Raw genomic sequence first — 18834 nt, 5'->3', positions numbered from 1 at the left:
GGAGCAGATTGATGAGCCAAAGTTCATTGCAGCAGAAGTGACTTGCAGTAGTGACAGCAGGCAGCCCTCCTGGAGTCTCTATGTGTTTGTTCTTTGATGGACTAAGGGGCAGCGAGAGAAAAGATCGGAAGCAAAGGACCGGCAGGACAAGATACAACAAAGATGTTGTGATTGTAGCGAGATTGTCATTGTATCTTGTATTTTTGTACTTGAGAATATTTGAGGCTCATTATCCCTTGTACGAGAGCCCTAGACAGTTGTATTATATGTTGATTAATATAATGAAGTTGGTTTGAAATAATTCTAAAAATTTGTCTATATTTGTGCATGTGTGATTTATTGTTGTTTACATTCCACTGTGAAAAGTAGCTTTTTTGAGATTCTTGGTTTAGTAGCGTCTGAGATTTAAGATTCTATCCTAGACACCAGGGTCGTGGAAATTCAACATGGTGGTCAAATTTACCTCTCTTTTCTTCACTTTTCCAAATTCTAGGCCTAATCCTAGAGGGTCACACAGGGCATCACATAAATTTCATTGTAGCCATCCAATCTCCTTGATTTTTGGTCCACTACTGCATTGGGCTTTTCTCTATAGGTCCTCCAAATTTCAAGCAATTCCGATGGTAGAATCCCAAGATATAGCAAGCCCTAGCCGCAAGGCCAACTCTTGCCCTAGGTTGATTTTGGGTTAGTATCCTCATTGGGATCATTGCATTCAAACCTCAAAAGAAAATTAGTCCTTTGATCCTATTCTCTTCCCTAATTAGGTCATGCCCGTCCTTGATTGATCAACTCCATACTCTTGACCTAGTTTGGGTCCACGTGGGTTCTTTATGGTCCCGCACTCTATCACTCAAATCCCACAAGGGTTACACAGAATCAACTTCTCCACAAGGATCCTTAAGTCTAGGAAGCCCCTTATCAAGGCATATCCTCTAAACCTAGGCTCAAGTATCCTCCTAGCCCTTCCTAGAGAGCTTATCACCTTGCTTCTCAAGCAAGTAACCTATTCAATTGAGTCTCTCTTGTGAATAGGCTTTAGGAATCACCCCACATCTTATCATTGATCAATCCATTCTTGTGATTCCCCCCATACCGGGACTCCTCCCATCGGTGAAACTCTGTAAAGAGCAGGGAGCCTTAGCTAAGGTGACAATGGGTTATCGCTTCGTTGCTACCCCTTGGTCTAGTAGTTGCTCTATAGGATCCCCTCATAGGACCCCTGCTAGTTTGAGTGGTAACAAGGGGCACAAAGATACTTCACAAAAAATTCACCTTCGAATGTCTAACTAGATCAGTGTTGGAAATACTAAGAGGGAGGTGAATCAATATTTCCTTTTTCTTTTTACAATTGGTTAGATTAATTCACTTAAACATTCAGAGCATTATCATAAACATTAAACCATCTCATCATCATCACATCAAATATACAATACACAAGAATGGCTCAACAATAAGCTTTATTATGTATGTTGTACATACAACATTTACCAGGTAAACCTGGAAGGAAGTATAGAACTCCCGAGTGGTTTTACCAGCAAGCTGGAAGGAAGCAAATGCTCCCTATAGGCTGGGCTCCTGTACCAGGGATAATGGCCCAAGTACAATATATTGTTGTTACTTTTGTTATTGTCCTATGTTTACTGCTACTATCCACTATACATTCCACTTATACCACTACTCCAACTGTTTCCAGCACCACATTGTTAGTTTTTGTAGCATCGAACGTGTTCTAGCCTTGAAATTTTGTGGAGAGACGAAAATAAGGAGAACTCCAAAACACATAAATCGTTTTTGAAAATTCTGCCTAAAAATGACTTAATTAGATTATTAACCAATTTTTAAATATTTCCTAAGTCTAAACTTAAGGAATATGGTTAATTAATCAAAATTAATTAATTCAAGGCATGATTAATCTAGAAACTCACGCGGATCGACTTCAAGTTAATCCTAGCCATCGATTAAGATTTAATCTTGGACGTTGGAGTCCCAACAGAGGATTATAAGAAGTAGATGGGCACTTGGAGAAGACACTTGAGCAATTCGATTTCTGAGCAGATCGATTTCCAGATAGTAGCAGTCAGTTGCCAAAGAGAGTCAGTGAGATCGAAGCAGCGAGAGAGGGGCAGAGACAGTGAAGCCGGAGAAAGATTTCCAGATCCGATGAGTGCATTTATAGAGAGGCTGATGCAGAGCAGCGCAGTAGCCTCTAGAGGCAAATTCGATTTGTTAGGAGAGATTGACGTTTTCAGTTCCATAGGCCGAGAATGAGTCACAGAGTGTCAAAGAAGTGTCTTTTTGGTCAGCACAAGGCAGAACAACTTCATCAGAGTTCAGTTCGAGGCAAGCCGTCCAGCGAACTACACAGAGCAGCGCAGAGGCTAACGCAAAGCCTCAGAAGGCCGAAATTCTGAAGGCAAGTTGTGTCGGGAGATTGCCTGTGGGGTGAGGAAATTTCCTCACTAGATTGTTTGCTAGTATTTTCTCTACAAGATTTCCAGTATTCGGCATTCAGATTGTACTCAGATTATTTCACTGTTGCTTAATATTAAAACCCTCAGTTGCAGCACCTGTTTTTCCCAGTTGGGTTATTCTGGGGAATTTTGTCCAAAAATACCTATGTTATTTTATGTGTGTGTGCTAGCATTTCTTCCAGCATTTATTCTTCTGCAGTTTTATTTGTGTAGGTTGTAGTGTGAGTTATTTTGTATTTGCTGTAGGAAACAATAAATAAATTGTTAAATTAAAATAACAATTAGGAGAATAATTTCTAATTGCTGCAATAGGATTTCGGTTGTGGAATTTTCACACACATAACTACCACCTCTGCCACTGCTTACTGCTCCACCTGCTATCACAACTGCTGCTCTTTACCACTCCTGCTCCCGCTGCTGCTATCAATGCCACTGCTTTGTCACTGTACTTGAGTTCTGAGCTTCTCACTGGACTGTTATCAATACAAGAATCAATAAGCTCTCCAGTCTCCACTATATTCCTGTTGTGCACCCCCACACTTATCAACTGCAAAGAATACATCTCATTATTCAAGCACTAAGGTCGACCCGCTACAGCGATCTGATTGATATCATACTCAAATTTTGCAACTCTCAAGATGTAGCACCCTCTTGCTCACTGAAGAACAGTTCTTTAAAACAGTAATTATTCTATCTTCCACTGCACCAACTCAATCATTATCTTCCACAGTGTTACCAGCTTGTTGTACTTGCAGGAGTATGCCTTACAGTATCTATTAATTTGACTTTGAGAAGAGGCTTGAATTCTCTCTGAGATAGTTCACTCCTTGTATATATCAACATGGATTAAGTTCAGTCTTCTAGAACTGTGTCAAATCCGTCTCTGCTACAGTTTTCAAGCCTCGGGAAATCTAGTGATCAAATGCTTTCAGATCTGCTTCCACATGTAACTTCTGATGCACACAAAATATTTTGAACAGATGCCTCAACCTCAGTCAATATGGAGACAGCCCAGAATTAGGGTCACAGAGTTCCTTCAATCAACGTTCCCATACCACACAAATAAAGGTTGTAAGAGATCAAATTTTACCACAAACATTGTAGGATTTAGATCATCATTTAGCAGCACCAAAATATGATTCAATCGCACAAAACATATCGATCTGGCAACCTCACTGTGTCAACATGGCTCAGTTCACAGGTTAAGCAAAGCTCTAATGTGTCAATCCTTAACTAATCAAAATATTTGACAAATTGAACAGTCCGCTTGCACTGAATCTACATGGTTCATTGATGATCTTGTGTATGTGTCCATATCAGTGTTGAAAATATCGGTATCGGCAAAATATCAGCGAGGGTCCTGAAAACATCTTATCGGCAATATCGGCAAAATATCAGAAAATATTGGCAAACATAAAAAATAAATTTTTTTCAGATTTTTAAACATAGCCGATATTTTCAAAACAGAAAATATCGCGATATTTACTCAGCGATATATTGTTTTGCCGAAAATATCGCAATATTTTCAAATATCACCGATATATCAGCGATATTATCAAACGCTGGTCCATATAGCTCGGCCCTACACAACACTTTACAACCCAGTTCATTTGCTAATGTATTTTGCATATAATCATCAACACAATATAGCACAATCGCAGCCAATGAACCATAATCCTTCTGTTAGATATAACCAGACAACCTTCGGCCTTCACTAATGCAATTCAAATATCGACCTCAACCAAACTCGACCAAGATGCAACTAAGATATATTTTTTGTTTTCAACACCACAGCTTCAAATGAAGTTCTGATACAGTTGGCCTTATACTTGCGTTAGAACCAAATATAATATCGAACCTTCATCCCCAATGAAACTGCGCTGATCCAAACATCATTTGGTCTTTGTCATCAAATCTTTGCTATATCTCTCCTTTTGTAATTAGCAGTATAGGCTTGGAGACTTTAAATGTAACTGGAACAGCGCAACAGATCTCTCCTTTTGCATCATTGAATTTTAATCAAATTTAAGGACAAATGTGTGAGCTGCACTCCCAAATTCATTTGGACTTCTACAATGGCTATCAAGAACGATACAACAACCAAACCATTATTACTATAGCCTGATATTCACATCATTGTCAGGCTTTTTAGGCTTATTATGAGATCTGCATAGGTCTGCACAAAAGTTCTTCATGGCCAAAAGGAGTCAAAGACTCTCTACGTCAGATCCCAACAGATCTTGGCCTCCACAGAACTGTGTCAATTTAGGACTCGGAAGTTTGCTAAGAAACCACGCCAATCTCCAGCAATTTATTCAGCGAAACATCCACCATTAAGACTACAGATTCACAGGTTAGGGCTTCAAGAAAGGTTACAACAGACCGTTTCAATAAATCCTGGATGTGCTCTGAATTTATTAGTGACTTCAGTGAATCCCCTGCAAAATATATTCAACAGATACCAAGCCAAAGAACCCAAAACAAAAACAAACAAAAAACTTTCTATGACTAGAAGCAGCCTCCTTGATTTGGCAGCAAAGATGAATAGTGTGGACCAGATCCAAAATCAATTTTGCTGCAAGGAAATATTCCAGCAAAACCCTCTCTAATTTTAATTCCAGGCCCAAAACGAAGCCTTATGCCTCAGCAAGTGTTTCTGACCAGAGAATAGAAGTGACTGCCTGCAAGTAAAAGAACAAAGAATTCCAAAACAGCGTAGCCCAGAAACCCTATGTAACCTTTGTGTACTATCCAAAATAGCAAATTTACCAACAGTTCTCCACTGTATCAAGAATTAGACGGAATTTCAAAAAGTTTCTTAATAATTCAGTCATGCCTCATCTGCTTGAAAGAAAGCATAGATCTCTTTTTATAAAGACAATAGATACTTCTAGAAGAATAGGCCAAAATCAAACAGGAGGAAAAATATTTGCTTTTGAACTTAAATCCTAAAGTCGACGTAAGAAAATTCATTTTTGAATTTTCAATTTGTGGGCCAAAAATTCTTTAATGCCTTTGGACAAAGAAAATATAATGAGGCAGATCAACAATGGTCCCACATGCTAGTTTCAAAATTCTTAGGATAATTTAAATCAACATTGGTCCTGTTACCGCTCAATCTAGCAGGGGGTCCTAGGAGGGGTTCTAAAGGGGCAACTACTAGACCAAGTGGCAACAATGGGACAAAGACCCACTGTCACCTCAGTCAATGTCCCCTTCTCTTTACGGACTTTCACCGATGGGAGGAGTCCCAGCATGAGGAAATCACTAGAAATGATGAGTCAATGATAGGATAGGTAGTGATTTCTAGAGCCCATTCACTAGAGAGACTCAAATGATACGGTTTACTTGCTATAGAAGCAAGGTGAAGGACTCTCTAAGAAAGGCTCAAGAGGAGGCCTAGAGCTTGGGATGGAGATATTCCATGACAAGGGATGCCCTAGACCTAAGATCCTATAGAGAAGAGGGCTTCAAGGGTGGTCTTTGTGAAATTAGAGTGAAAAAGGTGTGGGACTACAATGAAGCCCAAGTGGACTCAAGCAAGGCCTAGGGTTTTGGGTGAAACTTCAAACAAAAAACCTGGACCGAGCAAGGGCGGAGAAAGGACCAATGAGATCGGAATTAGCTTGATTTGTGATGCAATGACACTTAAGGAAGCCACCAACCAAGGAACACTAGGGACAAGAACGAAATTGGAGCTAGGACTTGGGATAACTCCAAATCCAACCACAGAAGGTTCTTCAAAATTTGTAAGGGCCTAGAGAACATCCTAGCACAGTTGTAGCCCAACTTGCTCTTGAAATGGATGGCTACAATGGATTTCGCTTGATGCCCTAGGAGGCCTCTAGGGTTAGGGCTTCAGAAAGAAGGAAAGGAGGTGAGAAAAGATATTCGTTAAGGTGATCACCAAGGATAGGATCAATGCCTAGCCTATTGGGAAAATGGAGTCAATGTGCTTTCAACTTTTAGAGTTCTTTTACCCAATCAAGGAGTCCTCTAGAAACTTCACATGGCCCTAAAGGCAAGAACTAGGTTACCAAAGGAATTTATACTTCTTGCTATAGCAATTTGATGACTTCTCAAGGCAATTATGGAGATAATATACCCCTAGGAACATTCATTCACTATACCCAAACATGTAACATATGCAATTCCCTCACAAGATCAATATTTGACTAATTCACATTAAATTAGGGCAAAATTTCAGATTTCATGAGCGAAAATTCCATACATTATACATGTATACCATAAAAAAAGAAAAATAGATCATGAAAAGCACTTACAAGCATAGCGAGTATATCCAATCATCAAATTGAGACAAAATTGAAGCTCCAAGACCAAGAAAAGGTATCCAAACATTGAATGCATCAATATTCATCCAATTCATCCATCAATAGCTATAGCGAAATTCTCAAGGAAAGAGAGAAACAAATCCCAATGAAGATGAGGAATAAAATAATCCTCTCATCAATATATATGATCCTCTAAGGGTTCGATTTGCCTAACTAGGCCTAATAATACCCCTAATAATAAAATAATGTACAAATAACAACCCTTTGGTGACAAACCCACCAAGATAGATCTATAATATGAAAAATAAGAATCTCAAGAGGGCCAAAATGATAGACAAATAGCTAGGAGGGCCACTGGAAGGCCTAGTGGCATCCAATATGTGCCAAAATGAGTGGAAGGGCTCCAAATATAGTGATAAAGGGGGTGACCCCTTAATCTACAAGCAAATAACCTGTGGCACTCCCAAGTGGCTGTGGGGGGGTACAAGAACATCCTCATGGGTCTCCAAGTAGATCGATCAAGCCTATATTGTTGATTTTTGGTAGCATCGGATGTGCTCTAGCCTTGAAATTTGGAGGAGAGGCTAAGGCACATGAGATCCCCAAGACCTAGAAATCGTTTTGAGAAATTCCACCCGGATGAGGAGTTATTAATATAATTAATATTTTTAATGGGTTCTTAAGTCTAAACTTAGGAAAATAAAAATATTAATGGGTATTAATAGCGATAAGGGTGAGAAGCTTCTAAGAGATGAGGATCAAGTTTGTTTTAATCTTAGTCGTTGATTAGAGACTTAATCTCGGTCGTTGATTCATCAACAAGTAAAATATAAGAGAAGACTTGAGGATCATTTGGAGACACACTAGCGGATACTCAGTATCTCAAGGAAAATCGATTCTCAAGAGAAGGAGATCAATTTCAGAGGGAGAGTTGCAAGATGGAGGAAGAGGAGGGTATCAGCAGTAGGCATGGACTGAGGAGGAGGTGACACAGGGACAGTGAGAGACAACGCAGAGAAAGATTCAATCCAAAGGAGAGACGTAGCCATCACGCAGGCTGATGCAGAGGGATGCAGAGCCACGTTGAGCCACGCTGAGGTGACGCAAGAGTGAGACCAGGGTCTCCAAAGTGTCAGAAAGTCTAAAAGGGAAAGTCTCAAGTGTTTTCTTTCAGTTTCTCTATAAAATCATTCCTTGTAAAAGAAATTGTTGCTGAAGATTAATAAAACCCTCATCTGTTGCACCGGTTTTCCCACATTGGGTTTTTCCGGGGACAATTGTCCAAAAACCAACAGTGCTGATATGATTGGTTCTTGTGCATGTATTTTCTCTGGGTAATTGTGTGATAACCGTAGTAGAATTTATTTTAATATTTGCTTAAGGGATTTTGTAAATAACTTATTGTGAATAATAAGTAGGTGAAATAAATCAGTTGTTGCAGTAGAATTTCAGTTTAGAAATTTTCACATGGTATTAGAGCAGAGATCCAGCAACAGGAGAGGAAAATCGACTATGGGTCAAGAGCATGATGCAGAGGCATCAACTCAAGAGGACTCGCACAGATTTCCAGAAGAATGCACAAGGGACATGAATTACGATTATTCTATGTTAGCTTCCAAATTGGAAGAAGAAGTCGCTTGCTTAGCAAGCTCTGCCTCCTCTGAGGTTTGGTATATAGACAGTGGAGCTTCCTGGCATATGACAAGAATCCGAGAATGTTTTTCAGATTATCAGGAAGAAAGAATGAATTTTTAGATCACCATGGGAAATAAGGCAAAGTGTACCCCAGTAGGAAGAAATACTGTAATTTTTCAAACCGAAGCAGGAGAGCGGCTTCAAGCAACTAATGTGCTGCATGTGCCAGGATTGGGGATGAACTTACTCTCTGTATCTCAACTTCAAAACAAGGGCTATGACGTTTTCTTCATTAAGGAGAAAGTATATGTCAAACACCCGAGTTGGAAAAGGAAGGCCTAGATTGGAATCAGAAGTAACAGGTTGTACAGGTTACAGCTAGAATCACCAATGGCACTGATAGGCAGCAATGGAGACAAAGATTTGAATGAATTATGGCATAGGAGGATGGGAGGCTCTGAGAATTCTCAGGAAAACAGTAGCAGGAGTTCCAAAACTAAGTACCGAACGAGATGATGTATGCAGAGGGTGCGCTCTAGGCAAGTATGCAAAAGCAGCGTTTTCCAGAAGTAACAATAGGGCTAAGAGTGTGCTAGGATTGATACACTCAGACATCTGCGGACTGATGTCCACAAAAGCTTTTAGTGGTGCCGAATACTTCATCACCTTCGTCGATGACCATTCCAGGAAGACTTGGATCTACTTTTTGAAAACCAAGGATGAGGTTTTTGGTTGATTCAAAGAGTTCAAGGCTCTAGTGGAAAATCTGGCAGGAAAGAAGATAAAATTGTTGCGCTCAGACAATGGTGGAGAGTATGTTGACAAGGACTTCATTGATTTTTGTGCTATGGAAGGCATCAGAAGAGAGTGGACAACTCCCTACAATCTGGAGCAGAATGGAGTAGCAGAAAGAAAAAACAGGACTATTGTGGAAGCAACTAGGGCAATGTTGTATGATCAAGATATGCCTAAATTCCTATGGGTAGAAGCATGCAGCACAGCAGTTTATGTCCAGAACAAGACTCCACACAGGGCATTGGGCAAAATCACTTCGGAAAATATCTTCACCAGGAAGATACCTGAAGTCAGTCATTTCAGGGTATTTGGGAGTTTAGCGTATTGTCGTATACCCGAAGAAAAGAGAAAGAAATTAGATGAAGCTGTTGAGAAAGGATATCTTGTGGGATATAGCGAGAATGCTAAGGCATATGGAGTCTATCTTCCAAGGAGTAGGAAGGTAGTAGTTTGGCGGGATGTAAAGTTCATGGAGGACAGAGCTTTCAGGAAATCCCGAGAAATGCCTTCCGAGGAGCAGTCGAAAGACAAGCCAATGGTCCAACCACTATGACCAGCAGAAACTAGTACCAGAAATTCTCTTGAAGACAAATCTTTTGGACAGGAGGAATCTTAGGAAGAGGAAGAGTTGATAGATGTGCCTACTACCAAGGGAAGAACGAGCCGAGAACTCCGACAGATTCTACGGGATGCAGAGGACTTCATTGGTGCACCCAGGAATAATAAAAGGGAGCGAAGACAGCCAGACAGATACCAGGCCTTAGTAGCTCAAGTTGGGGAACCTTCTAGTTTTCAGGAGGTCGTTCAGCATCAAGTATGGGTAGATGCTATGGTGGAAGAATACAGCTCTATAATGGTCAATGATGTCTGGGAAGTGGTACCTAGGCCTCAAGATAGGTCAGTGGTAGGTTCGAGATGGATCTACAAAGTCAAATATGCTGCAGACGACAGTGTGGAGAAATACAAAGCCAAGTTTGTGGCTAAGGGGTATGTTCAGAAGGAAGGGATAGACTACGAAGAAACCTTTGCCCCAGTAGCCAGGTATACTTCTATTAGAACCGTGATATCTCTTGCAGCACAGATGGGGTGGGAGATTCACCAGATGGATGTCAAGACGGCATTCTTGAATGGGGTAATAGAAGAGGAAGTATACATTGAACAGCCAGAGGGTTTTGAGACACATGAGAAGAAATCTCATGTATGCAGATTAAAGAAAGCCTTGTATGGGCTTAAACAAGCACCTAGAGCATGGTACGGTCGAATTGATGGCTACTTGCAGAAGATGGGGTTCATCAAGAGTGACGCAGACCCTAATCTCTATTATCTTGTCGTAGAGAATGAGCCTCTAATCCTAGTGTTATATGTGGATGATCTTTTCTTGACAAGATCATCCAGGCTCATCAAAGACTGCAAGAAGAACCTAGCCATAGAATTCGACATGAAGGATTTGGGACAAATGCATTATTTCCTGGGGTTGGAAGTTTGGCAGCAGAAGGGTGAGATCTTCCTTGGACAAGGGAGATATGCTACAGAGATCTTGAAGAGATTCAGGATGCAGGACTGTAGACCTATGGCTACTCCAATGATCACCAACTGGAAGAAGATTGATGCATCAGAAGATAAAGACGTTGATCCCACCTTGTACAGGCAGCTTATAGGGTCCCTGATGTATCTGGTCAATACCAGGCCAAACATTTGTTATGCTGTCAACACCCTCAGTCAGTTCATGGTGGAACCCAAGAAGGCACATTGGGTAGCAGCCAAACATGTTCTCAGGTATATACAAGGAATAGTTGAGCATGGACTATTGTACACCCGAGGCAATGACATTAGGCTGAGTGGGTTCACTGACGCAGATTGGGCTGGAAGTTCAGTAGATCGGAAAAGTACAATTGGGTATTGTTTCAACATTGGATCAAGAATGACCTCCTGGTGTAGTAGGAAACAGAAATTCGTGGCTCTGAGCTCAGCTGAAGCAGAATATATGGCAGCTAGCACAGCGTCGTGTGAAGCCATATGGCTTAAGAAATTGCTTGTGAATCTATTCAGGAGAAGGATGGAAGCGACCAAGATCTTGTGTGATAATCAAAGTTGCATCAAGCTCTCTAAGAATCCAGTATTTCATGATCGGTCGAAGCACATTGACATCAGGTGTCACTTTGTCAAAGACTGTGTCCAACGAGGAGCAGTACAGTTGAGGTACACTCCCACAGGAGAACAGATGGCAGACATCCTCACCAAGGCTCTAGGAAGAACAAAGTTCGTTTATTTCAGAGAAAATATGGGGATGGTGAAGAATCCATTTCAGTATCATAAATGGATAAGTATTGGGAGTTGCAGTGCAGCAGTTAGCAATGGAAGTGTTATGGGCAGCATGTTGAGAGGGAGCTGCAGTACAGATGTAGCAGTGACAGTGGCAGTGTCATGGGCAGCAGTACAGGAAGCAGTAGTGCAGTGGATGTGGGGCAGCAGGCCAAGCATCAGCACAGGTACTGATGTTGAAGAATAGTGTGATGCTTCTATGGTGAAAGCATTGTTAGAGCACATTCCTCATTAAGAGGAAGTGTTGATTTTTGGTAGCATTGGATGTGCTCTAGCCTTGAAATTTGGAGGAGAGGCTAAGGCACATGAGATCTCCAAGACCCAAAAAGCGTTTTTGGGAAATTCCAACCAGATGAGGAGTTATTAATTTAATTAATATTTTTAATGGGTTCCTAAGTCTAAACTTAGGAAAATAAAAATATTAATGGGTATTAATAAAGATAAGGGTGAGAAGCTTCTAAGAGACAAGGATCATGTTTGTTTTAATCTTAGTCATTGATTAGAGACTTAATCTCGACTGTTGATTCATCAACAAGGAAAGTATAAGAGAAGACTTGAGGATCATTTGGAGACACATCGGCAAATACTCAGTATCTCAAGGAAAATCGATTCTCAAGAGAAGGAGATCAATTTCAAAGGGAGAGTTGCAAGGTGGAGGAAGAGGAGGTAATCAGCAGCAGGCAGTGACTGAGGAGGAGGTGACACAGGGACAGTGAGAGACAGTGCAGAGAAAGACGCAGTCCAGAGGAGAGACGTAAACCTCACACAGGCTAACGCAGAGGGACGCAGAGCCACGCTGAGCCACGCAAAGTGACATAGAGGTGACGCAGTAGTGGGAGCAGGGTCTCCAAAGTGTCAGAAAGTCTAAAAAGGAAAGTCTTAGGTGTTTTCTTTCAGTTTCTCTGTAAAAGCAATTGTTGCTGAAGATTAATAAAACCCTCATCTGTTGCACTGGTTTTCCCGCATTGGGTTTTCCGGGGACAATTGTCCGACAACAATTGTGTTGATGTGATTGGTTCTTGTGCACATATTTTCTCTGGGTAATTGTGTGATGACTGCAATAGAATTTATTTTAATATTTGCTTAAGGGATTTCGTAAATAACTTATTGTGAATAATAAGTAGGTGAAATAAATCAGTGGCTACAGTAGAATTTTAGTTTAGAAATTTTCACATATATCCCATCTATAAGGGTTGGAACAACGATGCAAGCCCTCCCCTTGTCTCCCATGGTAAGACACAACCCCATCTGGGCCCTAGATCAACTGCCAAGTGTGTGGTGCAAGTGTGTAGTCGGTTGGGCAAGGTGGTCCAAGTGCATCATCATCATCAAATAAGTGGAACACAAGCGAGCAATGGATGGTACTAAAGGATCCCATGGCATGGCTATCTACTCTCTGTTATAGTGGAGGTCCATGGCTCTCAACGCACACCCTATAAATGCCAATATGACCCTATGGAGGGCTTGGACCCCGTATAGGGAGACCAAACCCAAATATGAAGACCCACCTGCAATCCTATATAAGATCCAATGTGTCTCCTCACCTTCCAGTACAACAAATCATCAGTGTAATTGAGTAGATGAGTTTACAAACCATGGAACCAAGTGAACACTTCAAAGTGGCATGCCCTTCCATAATGGGCTTTAGAGTGTCCAAGTGTCTCCAAGTTCAAGAAGGTGGTTAATCAAGGACCCTATTAGGTGGTTTCAACCTCTAAGGGAGTGACAAGTCCATGGTACATCCATCAAGTGGCAAGTGTCATGTGATATAATGATGGAATGGAGTGGGGTATCAGGGGAAAGCTCCAAGCCACATGCCATAGTACAAAGGTAGCTAAGGTAAGGGAAGCCCAAACTTGGGTGTAGGAATGTAGGAGGGAGAAATCGTGGTACATGAGCCACCCCGGCCTTTGTTTTTCCACCCTTCTTCATATGCCTTTTGCCTTTTATTTTCTTTTAAAACTACTCGGGGCTCCAGGGGATGAGAGCACGATGTGAATGATATAGCAGTGAATACCCCCTTAAGGTTGGGCAGTTCATTGCCCACCAGAGGTTGGGACAATCATGGGTTCCTTAATGATGCAAGGGGCCAACATAGGGGGCCCTAGGAACCAGGGTGATGGCCATAAGGATGGGGGCCCATGTGCTAAATTTGTACGTCCCGACCATGTTTTGCTTTTTATGGTACATTTCCTGTTGAGAGAGGCCAAACTATGCTTTTTACTTTCTTTTTAGCTGCATCAACCTTCGGGGCATCGTTCCAAACCCAACACAAAGTGTGGATAAGGGGAGGGGGAGGCTAACTCCTTCTAGACCCAATGGACAAATGTGGACCCAGATGGGAGATATGTGAAACGAGGTCATAATGAGCGGAAGGGAGTGATGTATGTGGTGTCGAGAAGCGGGACCACACAACCAAAATCAGAATTTCCCATGTAGTAGCACTCCTAAGGCTAATAGCCAATAAAGGAGATCCCACAAGACTAGGATACAAGGTTAACCATAAATTGGACAAGGGGACAAGAGTGCAAACCAAGCTTGTTCTTTCCGTCGAATCCCCCCACTATTCCATGCCCAAAAGTGTCCATGATAAGTAAGCAAAAATACCCAACTACATAATGAAATCCATACCTTTAGGGTTGGAAGACCCACCTTCAAACATACGATCATAATAGATGGGTGAGGACACATAATGGCTTGCTCAAGTGGTGGAGATGGGGGGCACATTGATCTATCTGGTAGCTGCAAGGGGTTGTTGGCTGCCAGCTGAAGACCATCTAAGAGGAAAATTTATCCTATGGGTGTCATCCACAGGTGGTGGGTAACAGGTCCCACATGCTAGTTTCAAATTTGGACCGTAATGGCCACAGGAAATAATATTTTATCTCATGATATGTGCATCTGCCTTGGACAAAGAAGAAGTGCCACATCATCAATGAAAAATGTGATGCCACATTAACGAAACCACCACATCAACTAATCAATTATCATGCCAATACTATGATGCCACATTAATGAAACCGCCACATCAACTAATCAATTATCATGCCAATACTATGATGCCACCTCAACAACTCATGGGGTCTTGGACCATAAACTGGGTCTTCAACTTCGACTGGGCTTTTCTCTCAAACTGTGAAGGCCCACGGGATGCTCCACATACAACCAGAATTAGGGTGACAAGGAGAATCTAATGGCAAGGGTCTCCGTGACAAATTCAATGATCTGCATCATCAAAATCCTTAATAATTACAGGGTGTCCTCATTGTCCAAGGAGCCAAAACCCTAAAGATAGGGTTTCATTTGGTGGCTAGGGTTTTATCATCCATCCGCAACATCAATGATTATCGTGACCTCAAAACATTGTTGCATTAAGTTGTACATCAACATCTGCAACATGGATCCAAACCCTAGGGTTAGGGTTTCATCCTGCAGCAAGGGTTTTTGCCACGTCATTAGCACTAGGGCTTCATCACATCTGCATCATCATCCCGCACCTGTTGCATCTATTGCTTGACATCAATGACAGCATACTCAACATTCAAGATATGTAAACAAGTTACCTCACTTATATTAGCGACAATTAGATCAACAACCCTATTAGGTGTTTCCAGTGCCCAAGGGGAGTGACATGTCACATGTTATCAATCCATAGGCGTGTGTGATAATGATGGTTGCAGACTGGAAAAGGCTTCAAGGCAAGTGCCATAACCATGTGATCAACTAATGGGATTCCAACATTCTAAGTGTGGAGGCATGAGTTATACACTTCCTCGGCCTGCTTTGTCCACCCCTCTGGTGTGCCTTTTACTTTTTATGATTTGTCATTATTAGATGCATAGCTTAGGATCCCGAGCTTGCTTTCGAGATTTTCCATTACCCCTTTAAGATGAAGCAAATTATCGCTCATCAAGATTGGGGCATACAAGAGTTCCTTTCTTTAAATGAAGCACTAAATGCTTGAGAAGCTGGATGATGGCTAATGAGGGGGCTAGAGATCATGCTAAGCTTTTTCCCACGTGCTAAATAAATGTCCCAACCATCTTTTGCATTTTACATTTTTCTTTCATTTTGGCTTTCTTGTAATTTACATTTCTTTTAACTGCATCAACCTCCAAGCCTAAGTTACCGGGCCCAAACTCAAGGATGAGCATGAAAGGCGTCAATCCCAATGACCAATGACCACCAACCCGAAGAATGGAGGTGAATAAAGGGCAAAGATGGAAGGTGGTAAGTATGGATTACGTTGGGCATGCTACTTTAATCAGTGCTTCCCCAATAGTGCCCTTCCTAAAACCCCAAGGCCTTAAAGGAGGTCCCACTTGACAAAAATCAAAGACTAACCTCCCAGGTGAAGTGAAGGAACAAGAATACAGTGAAGATTGGTCAATTATCCAGTTTGCCTCTTGATCAATATTAGGATGCCCATAACATTAAGTGAAAGCACATGATTGCAAATATGGTTAAAATACATGCCGATGGATGACCCACCTTCCTTTCAAAAGGAATGCCAGATGGGAGAGAAACCTCACCTGACAAAGACAAGGAGGATCCTGGCCTAATGTTATGTGTTGATCATATAGGGCTGCTGGTTGGCTGGCTAGCTGTCCTAAGAGAAGAAATTTTTTTCCTATGGGTTACCCACTTTCTGATGGGTAACAAGCACCAGGCAGATGCTACATATCCTGACAATGACAATAACAGACAAAACAGACAATGCCTTCTCACTCAACCTGCCTCTCCACAGACTAATAACACTAATTCTCAGCATCAGGGGACTCCCACCCCCTCCTGTACACAGCATATTTCTCATGGCCAGGAGTATATCACCAAATTTTTACCCTTGTCATCTGTATTTCTCAAGTGTCATCAGTTTTATATATTCAATATTCAAAAGAAGAATACTTTAAACAATGAAAATAGAAATAAAATATGTCAATGTTCTCCGAAAACAGAAGAAAGTCAATGATACTCGCCATTACAACTAGAGCAACAAAGTGTGTAAGGCATCTCTAATTTAATCTAAGGTTATAGCTTAGATCCAAATATTAACAACACATCAACTTAAATACATGTATAGATGATAATATAGTTGTGGCCCAATGCAAGGTCTACACATGATCCCCCAAACATTGTAAAGTCTTCCAATGAGAAAAAAGCAAATTTGTTCAGCTAATGACAAAGTAAAGAGAGATAGAAAGAGAGACCTTTGTTACTTCCAAAACATGTAAAATCTTCCGTTGCAAATTCTCTGCTTCTTGAAGTTGGTTTGATTCCAAAAGCATCTACACAATTACCAAATGCACAAAACCGAAATACAACTAGCATTAAAAATATGGAATGTTTGTACCTGTGCACAGTCATCAATTGTGTTTGCTGTTCTGAATCAATTTTCTGATGCATCAAAATGCTATTGTCTCAACATACCAACCAGATAAAACTATGCTAAGAAGGAAGAACTGCTAACAAGATTGCTAAATATTGTGAACAATGCCTATGCTCTGAACAATGCAAACAAATGCATCTAGATATTCCCATTTATCAAAAGCATACAACAGCTTTACTGGATTCCAGATAATCAAGGTATACCTAAAAATATTTCCCCTCAAATAAGTTTGTGTAGATTTTGAGGATCGTGGATATAAGTTTGATTGTTTTAGAAAAATGATCTACAATCTGATTTATCATTATTCTTCTGTAGGATCATACAAGAGCTTAAAGTTTATGCAGCACTTGAACTTTTTTTCCTAGGAAAATACTATTTCAGAAGTATCAATACAAATATCTTTATCACAATTGATGATTCAAGTCCAAGTGTCCAATTTATAGCTGTCTCAATAAGAAAACCATGGAAATTATAACTCAATCAATTATTAATTGAGCATACTTCGAGTATCCATAAATAAATATTTGATAGGAATAACTGACACCATACCTTAGCAAGATGACCCATTCGCCTTATTGCTAATTGAGACTGTCCCAACCTACCTTCCTACAAACCACACCAATCATAGCAGGCCCTGCAGGCCCTATCAATAAACTGATTTAACATAGGTATTATTTACTAAAATTTATATAAACAATAATACAAATATAGATATGGTTTGCTTCTCAGAGCAACATATTTATTCTCAACCACATTAATATGAGAACAATACCTCCAGAATCCTTATGGAATCCCGAATAAGAACTTCTGCATCACCTAGATTTCCTTGAAGCCGCAACACCTGAAATATCAAGAAGCATTTCAATGAAGAAGACATGTGCATGAGTTGCAAATTAGAACTACTATTACATAAAATAAATCATATTATTTTTATTATTGTTCTCAAATTCTCAATAGGAAAGTGATCACAGAACAATGTAAGTCATATGTAAACATGTCAGATTGTATATACTTATCTGGTCAAGAGAATTCTGCAGAAGTCTCTTGCTTTCTTCATTACCTAATATTCATTATGATTTTTATGTATAGATGTGGAAAAAAATCCAAATATAGTTAACATAACCAGCACTATCTACATGATGCTAATTATAATGTTTTCAGATTTTAAAATAAGACTGTTTGGCCAAACCCTAGCAAAACCTATAACTTCTCACTCATTTGGCAAAGCTCTTAAAGTTTCAGCCACTCAAGGCTTGTCCACTAAATCACCTTGGCAATTTCACCTCATCAAACACCCATTTTCGTGCTCCGTTCAACAAAATGTATCAGGAAAGGAATGATAAATTAAACTTGTTATCACTCATAATTGTCCTTTGAGGAAAAAGGGTTCCAGACAAACAGATCAAAGAAGGTAGCCCTGTCATTTACACAATCCTTCGCATCTCTGAGTTAGTGTTTTTCTAACTCGAAGGGGGTATCCCTAAGAAACTGGCAACTATTATTTCTGATTTTGAGTGACTGGTGTTTTAGTCAACCTGGCTAATGGAGATAAGAAGAATAAAGAGAAATAAGAGCAGCTATAAGCAATTATCAGATTGAAACCTACAGCCACAAAGAATTTCAAAATCTGAATCTAAAACAACAGACTGATCATAAGAAATAATTCTCATCCATCAAACATTCATCACAAAAGAAAGAGATAGGACAAGCTATGTCTTCATTAAACCAAAGTTGCTTCGCAGGCAACAAAGGCCGATAAAATTTAGATCATCATCATTTCTAACCAAACAACTTATATCGATACAATCATGACCTAAGCTCCCTATCCTGCACAACTCCTAGATACGAAGGAAATCAACAGTGAGGAATGCTAAAGATTTGAACTATGAGAAGAATCTTGTTCTATACATAATCCTAAGGTAATAATAAA

At 40.4% G+C, this 18834-nt stretch overlaps 1 protein-coding gene across 1 annotated transcript in view; it reads right to left on the bottom strand.

The window, feature by feature from the left end:
• LOC149235739 (Tetratricopeptide repeat (TPR)-like superfamily protein) overlaps positions 1–18834 on the bottom strand; it is a 448879-nt gene that overhangs the window by 293299 nt on the left and 136746 nt on the right. The window contains exons 7-9 of the mRNA XM_089372185.1: positions 17677–17745; positions 17454–17510; positions 16726–16803 (exon numbers count right to left, since the gene is read on the bottom strand). Coding sequence (XP_089228311.1) covers positions 16726–16803; positions 17454–17510; positions 17677–17745 — 204 coding nt within the window. The remainder of the gene's footprint in view (positions 1–16725; positions 16804–17453; positions 17511–17676; positions 17746–18834) is intronic.

The sequence above is a fragment of the Pinus tabuliformis genome, chromosome 8 (genome assembly GCF_031772625.1).
Source record: "Pinus tabuliformis cultivar Carrire ecotype Pingquan chromosome 8, CPIR1, whole genome shotgun sequence".
NCBI classification, from domain to species: Eukaryota; Viridiplantae; Streptophyta; class Pinopsida; order Pinales; family Pinaceae; genus Pinus; species Pinus tabuliformis.
The sequence above is the reverse complement of the archived record's forward strand: the minus strand, read 5'-3'. Positions and strand labels throughout refer to the sequence as shown.